Source organism: Hemiscyllium ocellatum, chromosome 26 (genome assembly GCF_020745735.1).
Source record: "Hemiscyllium ocellatum isolate sHemOce1 chromosome 26, sHemOce1.pat.X.cur, whole genome shotgun sequence".
Lineage (NCBI taxonomy): Eukaryota > Metazoa > Chordata > Chondrichthyes > Orectolobiformes > Hemiscylliidae > Hemiscyllium > Hemiscyllium ocellatum.
Window position 1 is genome coordinate 1,762,614 of NC_083426.1, and position 19,958 is coordinate 1,782,571.

The window sequence follows — 19,958 nt, forward strand, 5'->3', positions numbered from 1 at the left end:
CTTACTCTCCAGCCAGTTTCTTATCAGTTCTCGAATATTGTCACAAATCCTTACATCTTTACGTTTACAAAGAATCGCTGATTTAAACTTCATCAAATATATTGTGGATGTCTGGCCACAGGATACTTCAACACACCATGGGCCATCACTGCCTCAATGGAATGACAAGGGATGGTGTGGAAGGAGTGTCCTGTCTGTCTGATATTTACTCTGTTGTAACTGGACAAATAAAGCTCCAGTTTACTTTTGATAATCAGTCCAATTATTTGACATTAAATCTGTGACAGAGATCAGAGTGTCAAGCTGAACAAGGCAGCAACAAAATCTCTCCATTAACTCTTCACTTTGTTGCTACCTCCCTCTTCCCTGAATCTTGTGCTATTTACAGAATTGATGACTGTTACAGTACAGAAGCACATTGTGTCTATGACAATGTTTTAAAATAGTTCTACCATTAATTCCACCCCTCTTTGCCCAGACAGCCCTGAGTAATATTTGCACCACATAATCATCCAAATCCCTTGACTCTGTTTCCACGGATTCCCTCAGAAGGCATTCCCGCTGTCGATAACTCACTGTAAAATAATTCTCCTCATGCTGCCTCTGGTTGATTAGCTAATCCTATCCCTATCTTGGGGCTCCGGTTACCCAGCTGTATCACACTGGAACCAGACTTGGCTGCTAAATCTGCGCTGTTGAATGTTTCAGGATTTTGGAAGGTTCTGCTAACTGTGGCTGTCTTCTTGTCCTGGTGCAGGTACCTGTGTCCGTGGCTATGATGAGCCCGCAGGTGATCACTCCACAACAGATGCAGCAGATTCTGTCTCCTCCCCAGCTGCAGGCGTTACTGCAACAGCAGCAAGCTGTCATGTTACAGCAGGTAAGTAACAAGGCCTCATTACACAGGGGAGCGTTCCACACGACAACCCCAATCTCACAAGCACCACGTCACACTCATTCAGCAGCTTCTATTTCCCTGTTGGCATCAATCAGTCATCAGCCACCATCAGCACTGACAGCGGCTCGACCAGGGCACTACTGTAGTGCGCTTCCCATCACTGGGGCTAGGATCTCTGTCACCACTTTCTCAAGAGGAAATTAAATGCCCAATGTAACTTTCTGATTATAACCCTGCAAACCCCTCTCTAGCAAATCTCATTGGATGTGATTTTGGGGATTTAGCAGGTTGCTGTAAATTTGCCGCTGAATATGAAACTCCACAAGTTTCAGAAAAAGGCACTATCCCTCCAACCACCCCCTGCACCTCAACCCCCAGCCGTCACCCACCCCTCCTCTCCATGATCCTCTACCCCAACCACACCTCGATACTAAAGTGGCTTAAAACAGGAGCTCGGGTTAATCCTTTCTCACAACCGATAGCTCAGTTAATGTTCTGCTGTACAAGCCAGGAGGACACCATAAGCCTGACAGGCAGTGGAGCAGGAATAGGCCATTCAGCCCATCAAGTCTAATCTACCATTTAATGAGATCATGATTAAACAGATTACCCATCCCACAACCCATAACCGCTCGATTCCATTCCTGATTATAAATCTACCTCAGCCTTGTATATACTTAATGACCCAGCCCCAGCAGCCCTCGGTGCTAAAGAATTCCACAGATTCATGACTCACTGAGAAAAGAAATTCCACCTTATCTCTGTCTTAAATCAAAATGATCCTTACTCTGAGATTATACCCTGTACCCTGTAATCCCAGATTATCCCATGGGGGAAACAACCTTTCCACATCTACCCTACCAAGATGCCCAGGGGTCTTGTTTCAAGAAAGTCTCCTCTCTTAATAAGTCAGTCCCTCTATACCTTCTCTAGAATGGCTCCAACGCCAGTGTCTTCCCTGAGATAAGGGACCCAAAACTGTTCACAGTGTTCCAGGTGCAGTCTGACTAATGCTTTGAATTATTTTAGCAAAACCTCCTTATTTTTATTTTCCATTCTCTTTGAAATGAAAGCTAACATTCAATTGGCTTTCCCCATTACTTACTTTTGATGATTCAAGGGACAGATTTATCTTGAAACAGTGCTGGGATAGTTCTTGCTGGGTCTCATGGTGGTGGGGTATAGTAACCAGGTCTCAGAGTGTTGTAGCTGAGTGACCAATGGCTGAATGACTGAGTGCGGGTTCTCTTCCTGAGGTTGAGAACTGTGTCTATGAGGAAGGAAGAGATGCAACAAGAAGAAAATTTCTGAATATGTGTGAAGGATTCACTGGAGTGGTAGTGAGGCAGAAAAGACTAAACTAAGGGCAGAGACAGTCGAGTTTATGTTTCACTGTGCTTCAAAGATTAACACCATGGCCTAGTCGGGAAGATGTTCAAAAGGAGTTGACAGAGTTTGATCAAAAGAAACTGGAATGAATCAAGCCCAGAGCAAAAGGGTAATCTTAAAATTCGCTACTGGTCATCGAGCGATGAAGGCAAGAAGTACCACTTCCTACAAAAGGAATGGATGTTGGAATCTCTCTGACCCGAGCCAACCAGAAAACTGCTGAGGGCTGCCAGGGGTCAATTAAACTCTGAGATTGAGTGATGTTTTGTTAGCTGAGGGTTGTTGGAACCAAAGAGGTCAAATGAAGTGAAAGTATAGGTCAGCTTTAATTGAATACAGGAGAGTATCGATGAGGCTGAATGGCCTTTTGCTGTTCAGTGAGGGGGGTGTTTCCTGAAAAGGAGAGAAAAGGTGAGGGATTGAAGAGTGAAGAGTTAATTCCAGTGGTGTTGATACACGAGATTAAAAATGTGTTGCTGGAAAAGTGCAGCAGGTCAGGCAGCATCAAAGGAACGTTTCGGGCATAAGCCCTCCTCCTTGATACACGAGATGCCCTGTGCTCACTGTAATCAGTTCCTTTCACTTTAAATGAGCTCCTGATCTAAATTAATATATTTCTCGAATCTTTCTAAACATAGCAGTCATCCCAAGCAGCTTTTTACAGGTTCCTCATCTACATGTCACCAGCACACAATGATCCCACAGACCCTGTAGGATTGCACTGACAGATAATTAACTTTCCACCGAGAATTTAATTGGTGTTGTCGAACAGAGAATAGCGGTGAAGTTTGCTGTGTGCTGACTATTGTTCTGATATTAATTTTCTGATTGCTTCATCTGTGGGTTTTTTTCACTCTGACTGAGACTCTTTGTATTATCTGTCTGTCTCTGTCTTTTTCCTTCCATCTTTCATTTCTTAACAGCTTCAAGAGTATTACAAGAAGCAACAAGAACAATTACACCTTCAGCTGCTAACTCAACAACAACAGCAACAACAGCAACAACAGCAGCAACAAGCCATCAAACAGTCGAAAGAGGTATGTAGCTCTCGGGGAAAGTTATCTTTCCTCATATTGGGAACACTGTCACTTCCTCGACCTGCTACATCACCTGGGTGACACCTCTCAATATGGGCGATTAGACAGTCCAAGCTCAATGGCTATTTGTTTGTAAAAGCCTTGCAATCGTGTTTCCAATCAACATCTGTGCAAATACACATGGTCAGAAGTCACAGGGCACCAGGTTATAGTCCATCAGGTTTATTTGAAATCACAAGCTTTCAGAGATTTTTGGACAATAACCTGGTGTCATGTGACTTCTGACTTTGTCCACCCCATTCCAATACTTGGCATCTCCACATCACACATACACATGAACACACATGAATCCATGCATAGGCACCCACTCACATATATGTGGATATATACAGATATGCACATGCTTGGACACAAGAGCATATATGTGCACTCTCACATTTTGCAGTAAAGTGGCTGATACTTCCTACCTTTATCCAGCGAAATTAAGGGGAAATAGTTGTTCCTTTGTTTCCCCAACATAGATCAAACCAAGCTGGAATATCCCAGAACTGTATTCTGAATACAGGAAGATGTGGGGTTTGTTGCCTGTGTATTTTGAAGTAGGCAGATGACTTGAGAACTCAGAAAGCAAAGGGACGCTGAACCATGTCGGCTCTCTCACTGCATTATTCAATATCTCACCGTGCAGGATGATGTGATGTGATGGTTTTGATCAATTTTCTATCAGTGATAAACTAAACAACATGATTCAAACTTCAATTCCTTTGCGTTGTACCAAGCTTCTTGTCCTTTTCCAGTTGGCTGCCTCCTGCCCATCTCTTGCTCCAATCCTCCTCGTGGCCTATCTCCTGCTGTGCCCTGATCCCACACTGAACCACAGGGATCCAGGAGAAGGATTACTACAGTGTGGGATAGTAGTTGTGAAACTAAAAAAGAAAGGGAACATTCCTGAGACATAGGATCTTGTTCAAGTTTTGCTTGAGTACTGGAAAGATGTGAAAAGGTCACTCACCTCAGTCTGCAGAGGGATACAAATAGATTAAATGATGGACAAGGATCTGGCAGACTACAGTGTTGGTAAATGTGAGGTTATCCATTTGGTCGGGATGACAGTATTATTTAAATAATGAAAAGTTGCCGCATGTTGCAGTGCAGAGGGACCTGGGTGTCCCTGTGCATGAATTACAAGAAGTTGGTTTGCAGGTGCAGCAGGTAATTATGAAGGCAGACGCAATATTGTCCTTCATTGCTCAAGGGATGGGGTTTAAACACAGGGAGGTTATGTTGCAGCTGTACAAGGTGTTGGGGAGGTGTGCAGTTTTGGTCCCCTTACTTGAGAAAGGATGTACTGGCACTGGAGGGGGGGGGGGTCAAAGGAGGTTCACTAGGTTGACTCCGGAGTTGAGGGGGTTAGCTTATGAGGAGAGACTGAATATGCTCATTGGAATTTAGAAGAATGAGGGTAAATCTTATACAAACATATAAAATTATGAAGGGAATAGATAAAATAGAAGCAGGGAGATTAGTTCCACTGGTGGGTGAAACTAGAACTAGGGGGTATGACCTCAGAATAATGAGGAGCAGATTTAAGAACAAGTTGAGGAGGAACTTCTTCACTAGAAGGGTTGTCCAGCTGTGGAATTCCCTGCCCAATGAGGCAGTTGAGGCGACCTCATAGGATGTTTTTAAGGCAAAGATAGATTTTTGAACAGCAAAGGGATTGAAGGTCATGGTGAGCGGGTGGGTAAGTGGAGCTGAGTCCACAAAAAGATCAGCCATGATCTAAATGAGTGGTGGAGCAGGCTCGAAGGGCCAGACAACCTCCTCCTGCCCCGGGTTTTATGTTCTTATTTTACCATAACTGTGGCATGGCAATAAGTACAGAAAAGTAGAGGACATTGGTTATTGGAATACTGTGTGCAGTTCTGGTCTCCCTGCTGTAGGAAGGATGTTGTGAAACTTGAAAAGGTTCAGAAGAGATTTACAAGGATGCTGTCAGAGGAGGGTTTGAGCTACAAGGAGAGGCTGAACAGGCTGGGGCTGTTTTCCCTGGAACATCAGAGGCTGAGGCTTATAAAATCATGAGGAGCATGGATTGGGTAAATAGACAAGGTCTTTTCCCTGGGGTTGGGAAGTCCAGGATTAGAGGGTATAGGTTTAAGGTGAGAGGGGAAAGATCAAAGAGGGATCTAAAAGGCAACTTTTTTGCACAGAGGGTGATGCGTGTATGGAATGAGCTGGTGGAGGCTGGTACAATTCCAACATTTAAAAGACGTCTAGATGGGTATGTGAATAGGATGGGTTTGGAGGGGTATAGGCCAAATGCTGGCAGGTGGGACTAGATTAATTTAGGATGTCCGGCCATCATGGATATGTTGAACTGAAAGGTCTGTTTCCATGCTGTATAAGTCTATGACTCTCTGACATAGGAACATCCACATCCCTGGCTGGAGGCTATTCAATGTTTATGCTCGCCAAACTAAAAAAAATCCCGTCTAATTGCACTGTCCAGTACTTGGTCGCTCATTCTGTAGTTTATGTTTGTTCAAGTTCATATCTAGATGTTGTTTTATATGAGATGGAGGCTTCTGCCTTTGTCAGTATTTCAGATCATGAGTTCCAGACCTCCTCCACTCTCTGGGTAATGAAGAATACTTCTTAACTCCCCTCTAATCCTTAAACAGACACTTTAAATCAGTGTCCTCTGGTTATCGACCTGCAATAGGGAAATATGTCCCTTCTATCCACCCTATCAATTCTGGAACACAATGCAATGGTGATAATGTCACTGGGCTAGTGGTCTGGAAGCCTGAGTTAAATGCTGTTGGGACATGGATTCAAATCTCACTACAGTCTCTGGAGAAATTTACATTTAATTACTGGAAGTTGGTTTATTGGTGACCATGAAATGATCATCTTTGTCATTACAAACCCCATCTGGTTCACTAATGTACCGTTCTCACCTCTTCTGGTCTACTTGTGACTCCAGACCCACAGCAATGTGGTTAACTCTTAATTGTCTCTGAAATGGCCAATAGAGCCAATCAGCACAAAGGCAGTTAGGGATGGGAAACAAATGCCACATCCCCAAAAAAGCTTTGAAAACTCTATCTGTAACCTACACAATTTCATCCTCTTCAAATAAATCTCCTCTCTCTCCTCAGGTATTCCTAAGGAAATGATCTGTCCAACCTTCACTCATTGCACTCTCGCTTTTCAGCTTCTCTGATGTTACACAAGGTTAACACACTGCTCATTGGTCAGCTCCACAGCAACCATCATTTTTGGATTAGGCGTGTGTAACACTGAAAGGCCTCCATGCTTACCCAAGGTGGGGACCAGACCTGATACGCACTAGTTTGCCTACCCCATTAACTGAGCTCTTTCCTAGCCAATGAGACCAGGAATGTATTTTCAATCTTGAAGCTTTCTAGCTCACAGCTAGGAGAGCTACCCAGTGAATCACTGCACTTCATTACAACCTTCCATCATTGCTAGAATCCTCACTTCTTTGTAAAATCTTTTAAAAACATTTCTGCACCAATGGTAATGCAGTCACATCCTCCCTGAAATGCTGTACTCAGTACTCCAGCTGCAGATTAACTCAGAGTGCACAGAAGTGGTGTCAACATTAACAAGCTTTGGGGCATTTGTTTCAAAGTAGAAAAATCAAACTCTAATTACCAAAAAAAAGGCCATTCGGTCCAAATGTTCAAGCCCTCATTTATCTTTGCTGCTGTTTCCAGAACATAGAACATCACAGCGCTGTACAGGCCCTTCGGCCCTTAATGTTGCAACAACCTGTGGAACCAATCTGAAGCCCATCTAACCTACACTATTCCATTTTCATCCATATGTCTATCCAATGACCATTTAAATGCCTTTAAAGCTGGCAAGTGTATTACAGTTGCAGGCAGGCCATTCCACCCCCCTACTACTCTCTGAGTAAAGAACCTACCTTTGACATCTGTCCTGTATCTATCACCCCTCAATTTAAAGCTACATCTCTTCGTGTCAGCCATCACCATCCGAGGAAGAAGGCTCTCATGTCCACCCTATCTAACCCTCTTATTATCTTAATTGTCTCAATTAAGTCACCTCTCAACCTTCTTCTCTCTAACGAAAACAGCCTCAAGTCCCTCCGCCGTTCTTCATAAGGCCTCCCTCCATACCAGGCACCATCCTGGTAAATCGCCTCTGAACCCTTTCTAAAACTTCCACATCTTTCCTGCAGTGACCAGAACTGTATGCAATACTCCAAGAGCAACTGCACCAGAGTTTTGTACAGCTGCAACGTCAGCATAACCTTCTATTCTTTCTCCCATAATTCTTGTGTAACTTTTACCCGGAGGTCAGCATTAGGACACTTGCCGATTAGCCTGACCTCAGTTGTTAGTAAAATTTTGGAGTCCATTATGATGGATGAGATTTCTGAATACTTGGAAGTGTATGGTAAAATAGGGCAGAGTCAGCTTGGTTTCATCAAGGGAAGGTCATGCCTGAGAAATTTGCTAGAATTACTTGAGGAGGTAACAATCAGGTTAGACCAAGGAGACCCAATGGATGTTATCTACCTGGACTTCAAGAAGGCCTTTGACAAGGTGCCACACATGAGTAAGATAAGGGTGTTAGAGGCAAGGTGCTAGCATGGATAGAGCATTGGCTGACTGCCAGAAAGCAGAGAGTGGGGATAAAAGAGTCTTTCTCAGGATGGCAGCCGGTGACAAGTGATGTTCCATAAGGGTCAGTGTTGAGACCACTTTTCATTTTACACATTAATGATCTAGATGAAGGAACTGAAGGCATTCTGGCTGGGTATGCAGATGGTACAAAGATAGGTGGAGGGACAGGCAGCATTGAGGAAGCAGAGAGACTGCAGAAGGATTTGGACAAAGAAGTGGCAGATGGAGTGCAACATGGGAAAGTGTGAGGTCATGCAGTTTGGTCAGAAGAATAGATGCAAGGACTATGGGAGAAAAGTCTCTTCCTGTGAATGTGATGGAAGCAAAGTTCTTGAATATTTTGAAGATAGACTATTGTTGAGCAAGGGCTTGGAAGGTTATAATGGGTAGGTGAAAATGTGGATTTGAGGTCAATCAGATCAACGATGATCTTATTTTAAAAATAGACCAATGAGCTGAGGAGTGGCAGATGGAGTTTAATTTAGATAAATGTGAGGTGCTGCATCTTGGAAAAGCAAATCTTAGCAGGTCTTATACACTTAATGATAAGGTCCTAGGGAGTGTTGTTGAACAAAGAGACCTTCAAGCGCAAGTGCATAACTCCTTGAAAGTGGAGTTGCAGGTAGATAGGATAGTGAAGAAGCCGTTTGGTATGCTTTCCTTTATTGGTCAGGAGTTGGGAGATCATGTCACAGCTGTATAGGATGTTAGTTAGGCAACTTTTGAAATATTGTGTGCAATTCTGGTCTCCTTCCTATCGGAAGGATGTTGTGAAACTTGAAAGGGTTCAAAAAAGATTTACAAGGATGTTTCCAGGGTTGGAGGATCTGAGCTATAGGGAGAGGCTGAACAGGCTGGGGCTGTTTTCCCCGGATCATCGGAGGCTGAGGGGTGACCTTATAGAGGTTTACAAAATCATGAGGGGTATGGATAAGATAAATAGGCAAAGTCTTTTCCCTGGGGTCAGGGAGTCCAGAACTAGAGGGCATAGGTTTAGGGTCAGAGGGGAAAGATATAAAAGAGATCTAAGGGGCATCTTTTTCACACAGAGGGTGGTACGGGTATGGAATGAGCTGCTAGAGGAAGTGGTGGAGGCTGGTACAATTACAGCATTTAAAAGGCATCTGGATGGGTATATGAATAGGAAGGGTTTGGAGGGATATGGGCCAAATGCTGGCAAATGAGACGAGATTTGGTTAGAATATCTGGTCAGAATGGATGAGTTGGACTGAAGGGTTTGTTTCCATGCTGTACATCTCTATGACTGTATGACAGAACATACTAGAGAGGCTGAATGGCCTACTGTCTGCTCCTTGTTCATATGTTCGTAATCCCTGTGGTATTGAATTCCACATTTTCCAAATGAACAAAGTAACAGTGGAAACAGTACCTCGCTGTTTAAAAAGTACTGCAATTTCTTCCTCAGTCCTTTGCTGTAAAACAATTCTTTTCTCTATTCTGTCTGCAATGAAAAATACAGAAAATAAAGTGAATGTGATGTTTATATTAAGTGGAGGACCCTGGTTTAGGAACCAACTGGCTCGACTTCAAAATGAACGTGAAATTCTACCATGTGGTGATTGTTACTCAAATAACTCCACAGAGGTCAGTGTCCCATTACCAAGTCACCCTTTATTTACACATGAACAGCCCTTGACTTTAGTACAGCCTCATTCAGAGCCAGCCAGCAGAGTGTCAGTATCTCTGACTCTCTCCTTTTTATATGTCAGCCAAGGCTCCATGATTGGATCTTATTAACAGCCCCCAATTGGGGGCCTCATACTGTATGGCTGACCTCATTACAGTCACCACACTACTCCCTGGAGAATCCTTCATCACAAGATATCTTATTAATCCGGTCAGATTACACTAAATAGCCTATCCTTGGGTGGGTTCTGCAATGTACTGTTCTAAGAAGCAATCTCTGATGCACTCTACAAATTCACTGTCTGTGTTATCCTTGCCCATCTGATTGGCCAGTCAATATGCAGATTGGAGTCACCCGTGGTAATTATAGTGCCCTTTGAGCAAATATACTTCATTTCCTGATCTATAAATTGTCTACAGTAAGGCAACTCTTCAAGGGTTTTGAGATGATACCCATCTGTGAAACAGAGAGTTGGGATAAATCGGTAATTTTCACTGAATTGAATGAGCTTTATTGTCACATGTATACCCTTCACCTGATGAAGGAGCAGCGCTCCAAAAGCTTGTGATTTGAAATAAACCTGTTGGATTATACCCGGCGTCGTGTGACTTCTGACTGTACTCTAGTGAGTACAATGAAAAGATTGGTAAACTGTAACAAATGGAGTGCCTTAAGGGTCAGTGCTGTGGTCTCAATTATTTACACCTTGTATTAATGACCTGAGTAAAGGAACCAGCTATCCTGTTGCCAAGTTTTTGATGATTCAAAGGTAGGTAGGAAAGCAAGTTGTGATAAGATTACAAGGAGCCTGCAAAGAGATGAGTGGCTGAAATTTGAGAGATGGAACATAATGTGGGAAAATGTGAGGTTGCCCTCTTTGGCAGGAAGAATAGAAAGGCGTAATATTATTTAAAAAGAGAGAGATTGTAGTACAGAAGGATCTGGGTGTCTTATACATAAATCACAAAACATCGGCATGCAGGTAGAGCAAGCGATGTGGAACATAAATGCGAAGCAATCCCCCTTCTTTGTAATGGGATTACAATCTGGAGTCTTGTTCCATCAATTCACAGTATTGGTGAGACCTGGAGGATTGTATCTAGTCTGGATTTCTTTAATTAAGAACAATTATACTTCCTTTGGTAGTGTCCCTACCTCTCAGCCAGATGGTGTGGGTTCAAGTGCCAGACCCTTCGGTCCAACCAATCTGTGCTGACCATTATCCAAACTAAACTAGTCCCACCTCTCTGCACGTGACCTGTATTCCTCCAAACATTTCTCATTCATGGACTTAGGGCGGCACGGTGGCTCAGTGGTTAGCACTGCTGCCTGACAATGCCAGGGACTCGAATTCAATTACTGCCTCAGGCGACTGACTGTGTGGAGTTTGCACGTTGTCCCCGTGTCTGCGTGGGCTTCCTCCGGGTGCTCCGGTTTCCTCCCACAGTCCAAAGATGTGCGGGTCAGGTGAATTGGCCGTTCTAAATTGCCCAAAGTGTTAGATGCGTTCGTCAACATACCCTGTCTCCTGTCATTAAGCCAATTTTGTATCAAATTGATAAGCTCACCCTATATCCCATTGTGATCTAATTTTACTAATTAGTCTACCATATGGAACCTTGTCAAAGGCTTTACTAAAGTCCAAGTAAACAATGTGTACAGCTCTGCTTTCACTAATCTTCTTGGCTACTTCCTCAATAAACTCAATCAAGTTTGTGGGACACAATTTCCCTTGGACAAAACTATGCTGACTATCCCTGATCACTAAACAGGTTGATTGAAATGACTCTGCTTCCATTGAAATAGCTCAGGGAAGAACCACTCGGTTAACTCCTACAATGATGATTTTCAATCACTGTATCCCGACAATATCGAAGCAGGCCATTCAGCCCCTCGAGACCACACTGACTCTCTGCAGAGCATTCCACCCAGATCCACCCCCATCCCTGTAATCCTGCATTCGCCGGGGGCTAATCCACCAAGTCTGCACACCCTTGAACACTGTGGGGCAATTTTTTGTGGCCAATCCACCCTAACCTGCATATCTTTGGACTTTGGGAGGAGACAGGAGCATCCGAAGGAAACCCATGCAGACACAGGGAGAATGTGTAAACTCCACACAGACAGTCGCCTGAGAGTGAGGAATCATATCCAGGTCCCTGGCACTCTGGGGCAGAAGTGCTAACCACTGAGCTGCTGTGCCACCCTTATTTTGTCTAATGAGGAAATGTTCAGCAGGTTGGGCCTACCCTGAGTGAAATTTCAAAGAGTAAGAGGGGTTTGACATAGAACATAGAACAGCACAGCACAGCTCAGGCCCTTCAGCCCATGATGTTGTGCCGAGCATTAATCTAAGATCAACCTAACCTACACACCCTTCAATTTACTGCCACCCATGTCCTTGTCCAGCAGTTGCTTAAATGTCCCTAATGTTTCTGACTCTATCCCACCCCTGGCAGTGCATTCCACATCCCCCCCACTCTCTTCTTCTCTCCAGTGTGAAAAGCCCAAGCTCAGTCAACCTCTCTTCATAAGACAAGCCCTCTAATCCAGGCAGTATCTCCTCTGCACCTTCTCTAAAGTATCTACATCCTTCCGATAATGAGGCGACCAGAACTGGACACAATATTCCATATGTGATCTAACCAGGGCTCTATAGAGCTGCAGCAAAACCTCATTGCTCTTAAACCCTGTTAATGAAAGCCAAAATACCATACATCTTCTTAACAACCCATCAACCTGGGTGGCAATTTTGTGGGATCTATGTCCATGGAACTCAACATCCCACTGTTCCTCCACGCTGCCAAGAATCCTATCTTTAACCTTGTATTTTGCGTTCAAATTCAACCTTCCAAAAGAAATCACTTCGCATTTATCCAGGTTGAACTCCATCTGCCACTTCTCAGCCCAGCTCTGCCTCCTGTCAATGTCTTGTTGTAGCCTGCAACAGCCCTCGACATTATCTACAACACCACCGACCTTTGTGTCATCGGCAAACTCACTAACCCACCATTCCACTTCTTTATCAAAGTCATTTATAAAAACTACAAAGAGCAGGGGCCTTAGAACAGATCCCTGTGGGACACCAGCAGTCACCGACCTCCAGGCGGAATACTTTCCATCCACTCCCACTCGTTGTCTTCTTTCAGCCAGTCAATTCTGTACCCAGACAGCCAAATGTCCCTGTATCCCATACCTCTTCACTTTCTGAATAAGCCTACCATGGGGAACCTTATCAAATGCTTTACTGAAATCATATCACACCACATCCACTGCTCGACCTTTATCAACTTGTCTCATCACATCCTCAAAGAACTATCTCTAAACAAACTATGTCTTTCCAAGTATTCACTAATCCTATCTCTCAGAATCCTTTCCATTACCTTGCTTACCACAGACATAGGACTGACTGCTCTATAATTTCCAGGGATTTCACTAAGCCCTTTCTTGAACAGAGGAACAACATTCACCTCCTTCCAATCATCCGGTCCTATTCCCGTGTAAAGTGAGGATGCAAAGATCATCACCAGAGGCACAGCAATCTCATTCCTCACTTCCCACAGTAACCTTGGATATATCTGGTCTGACCCTGCGGACCTATCTATCTTGATACTTCCCACACCCACCTCCTTAATATCAATCTGTTCAAGCCTATTAACCTGGTCCATGGTATTCTCACGATCAACAAGGTCCCTCTCTCTAGTGAATACTGAAGCAAAACACTCATTTAGGGCCTCCCCTACCTCTTCAGACTCCAGATACAAGTTCCCTCCACTATCCCTGATCTGCTGTACCCTCTCTCTGATCATTCTCTTATTTCTCACATATGTGTAGAACACCTTTGGGTTTTCCTAATCCTTCCCAACAAGACTTTTTCATGCCCTCTCCTAGCTCTTCTCAGTCTATTTTTGAGTTCTTTCCTATCTACCCTGCAATCCTGTAAAGCTGTGCCAGATTCTTGCTTTCTCAACCTTAAGTAAGCTTCCTTCTTCATTTTGACAGGAAGCTCCTCTGCTCTTGTTATCCAAGGCTCCTTCACTTTACCATTTCTTGCCTGTGTCAGTTGGACAACGTTATCCAACACTCGCAACAAATACTCCTTAAACAGGCTCCACATTTCTGTTGTCCATTTCCCAAAGAACAATTGTTCCCAATTTATACTCCTCAGCAGAATAATTTCCCCCCCCCCCCCACCCCCGATTAAATGCATTCCTATTCTGTCTGCTCCTAGCCTTCTCCATGATAATGGTGAGGCAAGTGTAGTCACTGTCACCGAAATGCTCTCCCACTGTGAGATCTGACACCTGGCCTGTCTTGTTGCCAAGCACAAAATCCAATATGGCCTCCCTCCTAGTCGGCCTATCTACATATTGAGTCAGGAATCTTTCCTGGACACACCTGACAAAAATCAGCTCCATCCAGACCATCTGCACTAAAGAGGTTCCAATCCGTATTGTGAAAGTTGAAGTCACCCATAACAAGAACTCTGTTACATCTGCACCTTTCCAAGATCTGCTGTCCAATCTGTTCTTCCATCTCTCGGCTTCTATTGGGGTCTATAGAAAACACCCAATGAAGTGACTGCTCTTTTCCTGTTACTGACTTCCACCCATACTGACTCAGTAGACAAACCCTCCTCAACAATGTCCTTTTCTGCAGCTGTGATAATTAACTCTCTAATTAACAATCCTACTCCCCTTCCTCTTCTACCCCATTCCTGTTCTTTTTAAAAGATCTGAACCCTGGAACATCCAGCAACCATTCCTGCTCCTGTGAAAGCCATGTCTCTGTTATGGCCACAACATTGTAGGTCTAAGTATTGATCCATGCTCTAGGTTCATCACTCTTATTCCTGACATTCATTGCACTGAAACACACTTTAACCCATCCCTTTGCCTTATCAACAGTGAATCCTTCCTGACAGACTCTCTGCATTCTATTTCTGCCCGTTCAACAATTCCCCACTCCTCTGATCTGTACCTCTGGTCCCCAGCCCCCTGCCATACTAGTTTAAACCTTCCTGAAGTGCTCTAGCAAAACTCCCACCCAGGACACTGGTGCCCCTCAAGTGCAACCGTCCTTCATGTACAGGTCCTTCCCCGTTAAATCATATAGGATTCTGAGGAGTGTGACAAGCTTGCTGCTGACAGGATGGTTCCACTAGGGGGGAGTCTGGAAAATAGAGGCACAGACTAAGTCTCAAGGATCTCCCTTTTAAGATAGTGATGAGGGTGACTTTTTTTTCTCTCAAAAGGGTCATTAATTTTTGGAAGTTTCTTACTCGAGAGCACTGGATTCTGGGTCATTGAATGTATTCAAGGCTGAGTTTGACAGATTTTTCATTGACAGGGGAGTCAAAGATTACAGAGCAGATATAAAGGGAGTTTAGCCCAGAGTCAGATCAGCTCTGAGTTATTGAAAGGAGAAGTTGCCTTGATGATTTGAGCCAACTCCAGCTCCTATTTCTTGTGATATGATGATTTGAGAGATTTGCATTGAAGCAGATCATTCAGGCAGATGGAGCTTTACTCTGTATCTAACCCCATGTCCCTGTCCTGAGAGTGTTTAATAGGGGCAGTGTCGAGGTAGCTTTACTCTGTATGTAAACCCGTGCTGTAGTTGTCCTGGGAGTGTTTGATGGGGGCAGTGTAGAGGTACTTTACTCTGTATCTAACCCCATGTCCCTGTCCTTAGAGTGTTTAATAGGGGCAGTGTAGAGGTAGCTTTACTCTGCATCTAACCCCGTGCTGTAGTTGTCCTGGGAGTGTTAGATGGGGGCAGTGTAGAGGTAGCTTTACTCTGTATCTAACCCCATGTCCCTGCCCTGAGAGTGTTTAATAGGGGCAGTGTAGAGGTAGTAAAAAGTGAGGTCTGCAGATGCTGAAAATGTGTTGCTGGTTAAAGCACAGCAGGTCAGGCAGCATCCAAGGAACAGGAAATTTGACGTTTCGGGCAAAAGCCCTTCATCAGGAATGAGGAAAATGTGTCCAGCAGGCTAAGATAAAAGGTAGGGAGGAGGGACTTAGGGGAGGGGTGATGGAGATGTGATAGGTGGAAGGAGGTCAAGGTGAGGGTGATAGGCCGGAGTAGGGTGGGGGCGGAGAGGTCAGGAAGAAAATTGCAGGTTAGGAGGGTGGTGCTGAGTTCGAAGGAATCGACTGAGACAGTGTAGAGGTAGCTTTACTCTGTATCTAACCCCATGCTGTAGTTGTCCTGGGAGTGTTAGATGGGGGCAGTGTAGAGGTAGCTTTACTCTGTATCTAACCCCATGCTGTAGTTGTCCTGGGAGTGTTAGATGGGGGCAGTGTAGAGGTAGCTTTACTCTGTATCTAACTCCGTGCTGTAGTTGTCCTGAGAGTGTCTGATAAGAGCAGTGTAGAGGTAATTTACTCTGTATCTAATCCCCTACTGCAGTTGTCCTGGGAGTGTTGGATATTGAAAAACATCAGTGTCAAAAATGTAAAATGTTTGGAGAGATCTCTATGACAGTTTCTGACATCAAGGAGGACAAAATGAAAAAAAAATCAAAATGTGGTTGAAAGCATTTTGAAGAAAACAAGAATCCACTTTGAAATGAAAACATTTTCAAACATTTCCCATTCTTGTTGACCCCCGCTGTCAAATCCTTATGGTCACACATGTCCATTAAAACCTATAATAGCTTCAAGATTGCAAAATTCCCTCTCTCATTCTGTGTGATTCTCCTATATTTAGCACATGCTGTCTATGCTATCCATCTGGCAGAACCTCACGGGTTCAGAGTTGTATATTCCAGGCACACACAAGGTGACTCCTGGGAGAACTGTGGAGAGAGTAGTTCACAGTCTGTGCAAAGCTAGGAACAGAGCAAGGGGATAAGGGCAAAGCAAATGGGCCTCTAATGAAGACAATGTGTCTGGGTGTTTCTGATGGATTGAAGGGTATAGGTCATGACCCTTCCAAAGCTTTGCAAAATTCCTCATATAATTATAGAATTGTGGAGGAGGCTAGGAGATAAATGCATCAATGAGGATTAAATGCTGCGTTACAACCCAAACACTGGGATCAACTGATTCTTTTCCAAAGACTGCACAGTCTCCCTCAGATACTCTCAGGACAGGGGGACCTTACTGATGGTCTCAGCTCTGTTTTAGCTGCAGCAGCCAGAAAGAGCTATTGGTTGGTACAAAGTTGGTACAATCCTGAAAGACTACAAAGCTGCAAGCGCTAACCTCAGAAAGTTAAGGACACTTCATTGATGTATGGGGAAGTTATTGGGACATCAACATTCAAATGATGTGAAAATATTTGACATTATGTTTCATTGCATCTAATCTCTGCTGTCCCTATCCTGGGAGGGTTTGGGAGACCGTGCAGAGGGAGCTTTATTCTGTATCTAACCCCGGGCTGTCCCTGTCCAGGCAGTGTTTAATGGGAATAGTGTAGGTGCATTGGTGTTTGTGGAGGGGTTCCCAGGGATGCATAGGGCTCCTCCAAATGGATGGAGAGTACCAGAAATAGGGCACACCTTCCCTTTGCCTTGTCTCCAGGCCAGTTTGCCAATTGAGCACAGTGCAGTCCTCCCTCACCACTCACCACTTCATGGCTTCAGTTACCCCATGGCTGAGCTGGCCTGTCATTGCTCAATTAGCATTGCGATAGACATGGTCCTTTAGCCATCTGTCCTTCTTGTGTTACTCTTGGTCAGTAATATTTCTCACTTGAATGTCTGAAATTGAAAGTGCTCCATTCCTTCCACTGCACATGGTCATTTTGAACAAGAGAGAGTGTCTCAAAGGAGAACAATTCCCTTTGTTCGAATGAATTCTTACTTCTGAGGGAGGGTCACTCAACCCGAAACGTGAACTCTGATTTCTGTTCACAGATGCTGCCAGACCTGCTGAGCTATTCCAGCAACGTCTGTTTTAGCCCCTCTGATCGTAACAGGTTCATCAGCCATTTTTGTGGAAGTTATCAAAGTCTCCAATGATGATTTTTCAAATGTATGCCTTGTACCACTCCTGAAAAACTGCTTTGATATTGTCTTGAGGTTCCCTGTCAACCATTCTCTGTTTTCACCATCTGTTTCTCTGGGATGTTGCTTTGTGAAAGTTACACCATGCATTTTCTTAAGAATACACTCAGAGCAGGAGGAGGCTACAAGACCTGGGAGAATCACCTCCACATCCACACCCTGATGCCATGCTCCTTCTTTCATTTAGTGTCCAATAGCCTTTCAATAACAATCGTTTGATTATCAGTCTGATTAAACATACAATGTGTTAATTGTATCTTAATTGAGTACTTAACATTGATGCCACGCAAATGCCAGGCAAAGACCATCTATAACAGGAGAGAATCTTACCACTATCCTTGACATTCAATGATTTTACTATCACTGAAACCCCCACTATCAACATCCCAGAGATTACCATTGACCAGAGACACAAGTGGACTCCCCACATAATACAGCAGATCCAAGAACAACTGAGAAGCTGGGAATCCTGCAGTGAGTAACTCACTTCTTCACTCACCAAACCATGACCACTATTTAAGAGGTACAAGTCAGGAGTACAAGAGAATAATTGCCAGGATGAGTGCAGCTCCAACAACACAAAAGAATCTCAACATCACCCAGAATACTCAGTTGAATGGCACCACATCCACTACATTACAAAATCAGCCACTACTGACACACAGTAGCAGCAGCATTACCACCTTCGCGATGAGTGCAGTGATTCACCAGGCCCCGTCCACAGCACGTTCTGAAGCATTGACTACGATTGTAGAAGGACAAGGGCAGGAGATACATGAGAACACAACCCCCTGCAAGTTCACCTCCAAGCCAAACACCATCCTGACTTGGAAATACGGGTTTATTGCTGTACCTTCACTGCTGCTGGGTTAAATTACGAAAACTCTTTGCCTAACAGCACTATGGGTGTTCCTACATCACAACAGGCAATAATAGTTCAAAAAGGCACCACCACCACCTTCTCATTGGCTGTTAGAGAGGGACAGCAATGTTCCTCATCAAAAACACCCTATTTCATGCAAAAATTAGGAAGAGAGTTGGAAATAGGTATTGAGCATGAATTGGTGATTCACCTGGGAGCAGAATACAGTGGTGGTGATTTTGTTTGAGGTGACTGCTTCTAATGTGAGTATGTACAGATTGTATTTTGATTTTTTTCACTGACTGTCTGGAACATAACTCAGAGAGCTGCTGAATACTAAAAGGCCATATCATTTCACAAACCCTTAATTTACCTGTCCCCAAAGAGCAATATCTGGACTGAATTCTGGAGATCAAAGTCTTCATCCCTTCACTGAACTGAGACTCCCTGCCTGTGTAAGCTGTTCAGTTACATTACAAATTTGGATTAAGCATCAATTCCTTGATTCTAAAGATTCCCTGTATCAGAATGGTAGGACAGAGTGAAGGAGCCTAACATGATACCAGCCCTTCAGGAAGGTGAAATGTTCCAACTCCTGCTTGTTTGTGGATCCATTGCCTGACTTATTTTGTAACTTATATGGACAGCATATGTAGTATTTTAGCCTTTAGTAAATGTTTTTGGTGTTTAGTAAATATTGCCGGGAGGCTTCTCATTGAATTCCCATCCAAAATTAGCTGAATGACTTCTTAAACCACTCATGTTCAGCGTAACTCAATGGCTGACATTCTTACCTCTGAGATCGATGGTTTTGTCATCCCATTGCACTGTCTCAAATCCATCATGTAGTCTCAGTGCAGTACTGAGGGAATGCTGTGTTGTCAGAGGTGCTATCTTTTGGATGAGATGTATCAGACAGCCTACCTCAGCATTCAGGTGGACACAATGGGACTCAATAATATTTTAAAGAAAATTGGGGGAGGTCTCACCAATGGTCATGGCCAATTGTTATCCCTGCACAGATTCACTGACACTGATTTTTTGTTCATTATTACAACTTTGTGGGATTTTCCTGTGCCTAAGTTAGCTGCCACATTTCCTACATTTATATTTACCAGGATTGGGAATGCAGGGTTTTCTTTTGGGATACCACCCCAGTATCAATAAACACATTGGTGACCCAACCCCCAAGTCAGCTGACTGGCATTGCTAAAGGCTTCACCTGAAGTTCAGTCAGTGGGGAGACTGATTGGGGGAACACTAACACCTGTAGAACTACAAGAGTCTGTGCCTTCAGGAGAGGAAAGCAGAAAATTGAAAAACAAGTGGTGTGGCTCAGAGGGTTAAAGTTGACGTTTAAACAGCAGGACGGACGCCAAGTTCTGAGTCACTCAGGACCCAGATTTAATGAACTGCCGCTGTCAGTCT

General features: G+C 43.9%; 1 protein-coding gene across 5 annotated transcripts in view; it reads left to right on the top strand.

Annotated features, from left to right (window-relative positions):
• The window catches only part of foxp4 (forkhead box P4), a 390,222-nt gene that overhangs the window by 262,869 nt on the left and 107,395 nt on the right, over positions 1–19,958 (top strand). For all 5 annotated transcript variants that reach the window (XM_060845038.1, XM_060845040.1, XM_060845041.1 and 2 more), the window contains 2 exons: positions 758–880; positions 3,211–3,324. In XM_060845038.1, coding sequence (XP_060701021.1) covers positions 758–880; positions 3,211–3,324 — 237 coding nt within the window. The remainder of the gene's footprint in view (positions 1–757; positions 881–3,210; positions 3,325–19,958) is intronic.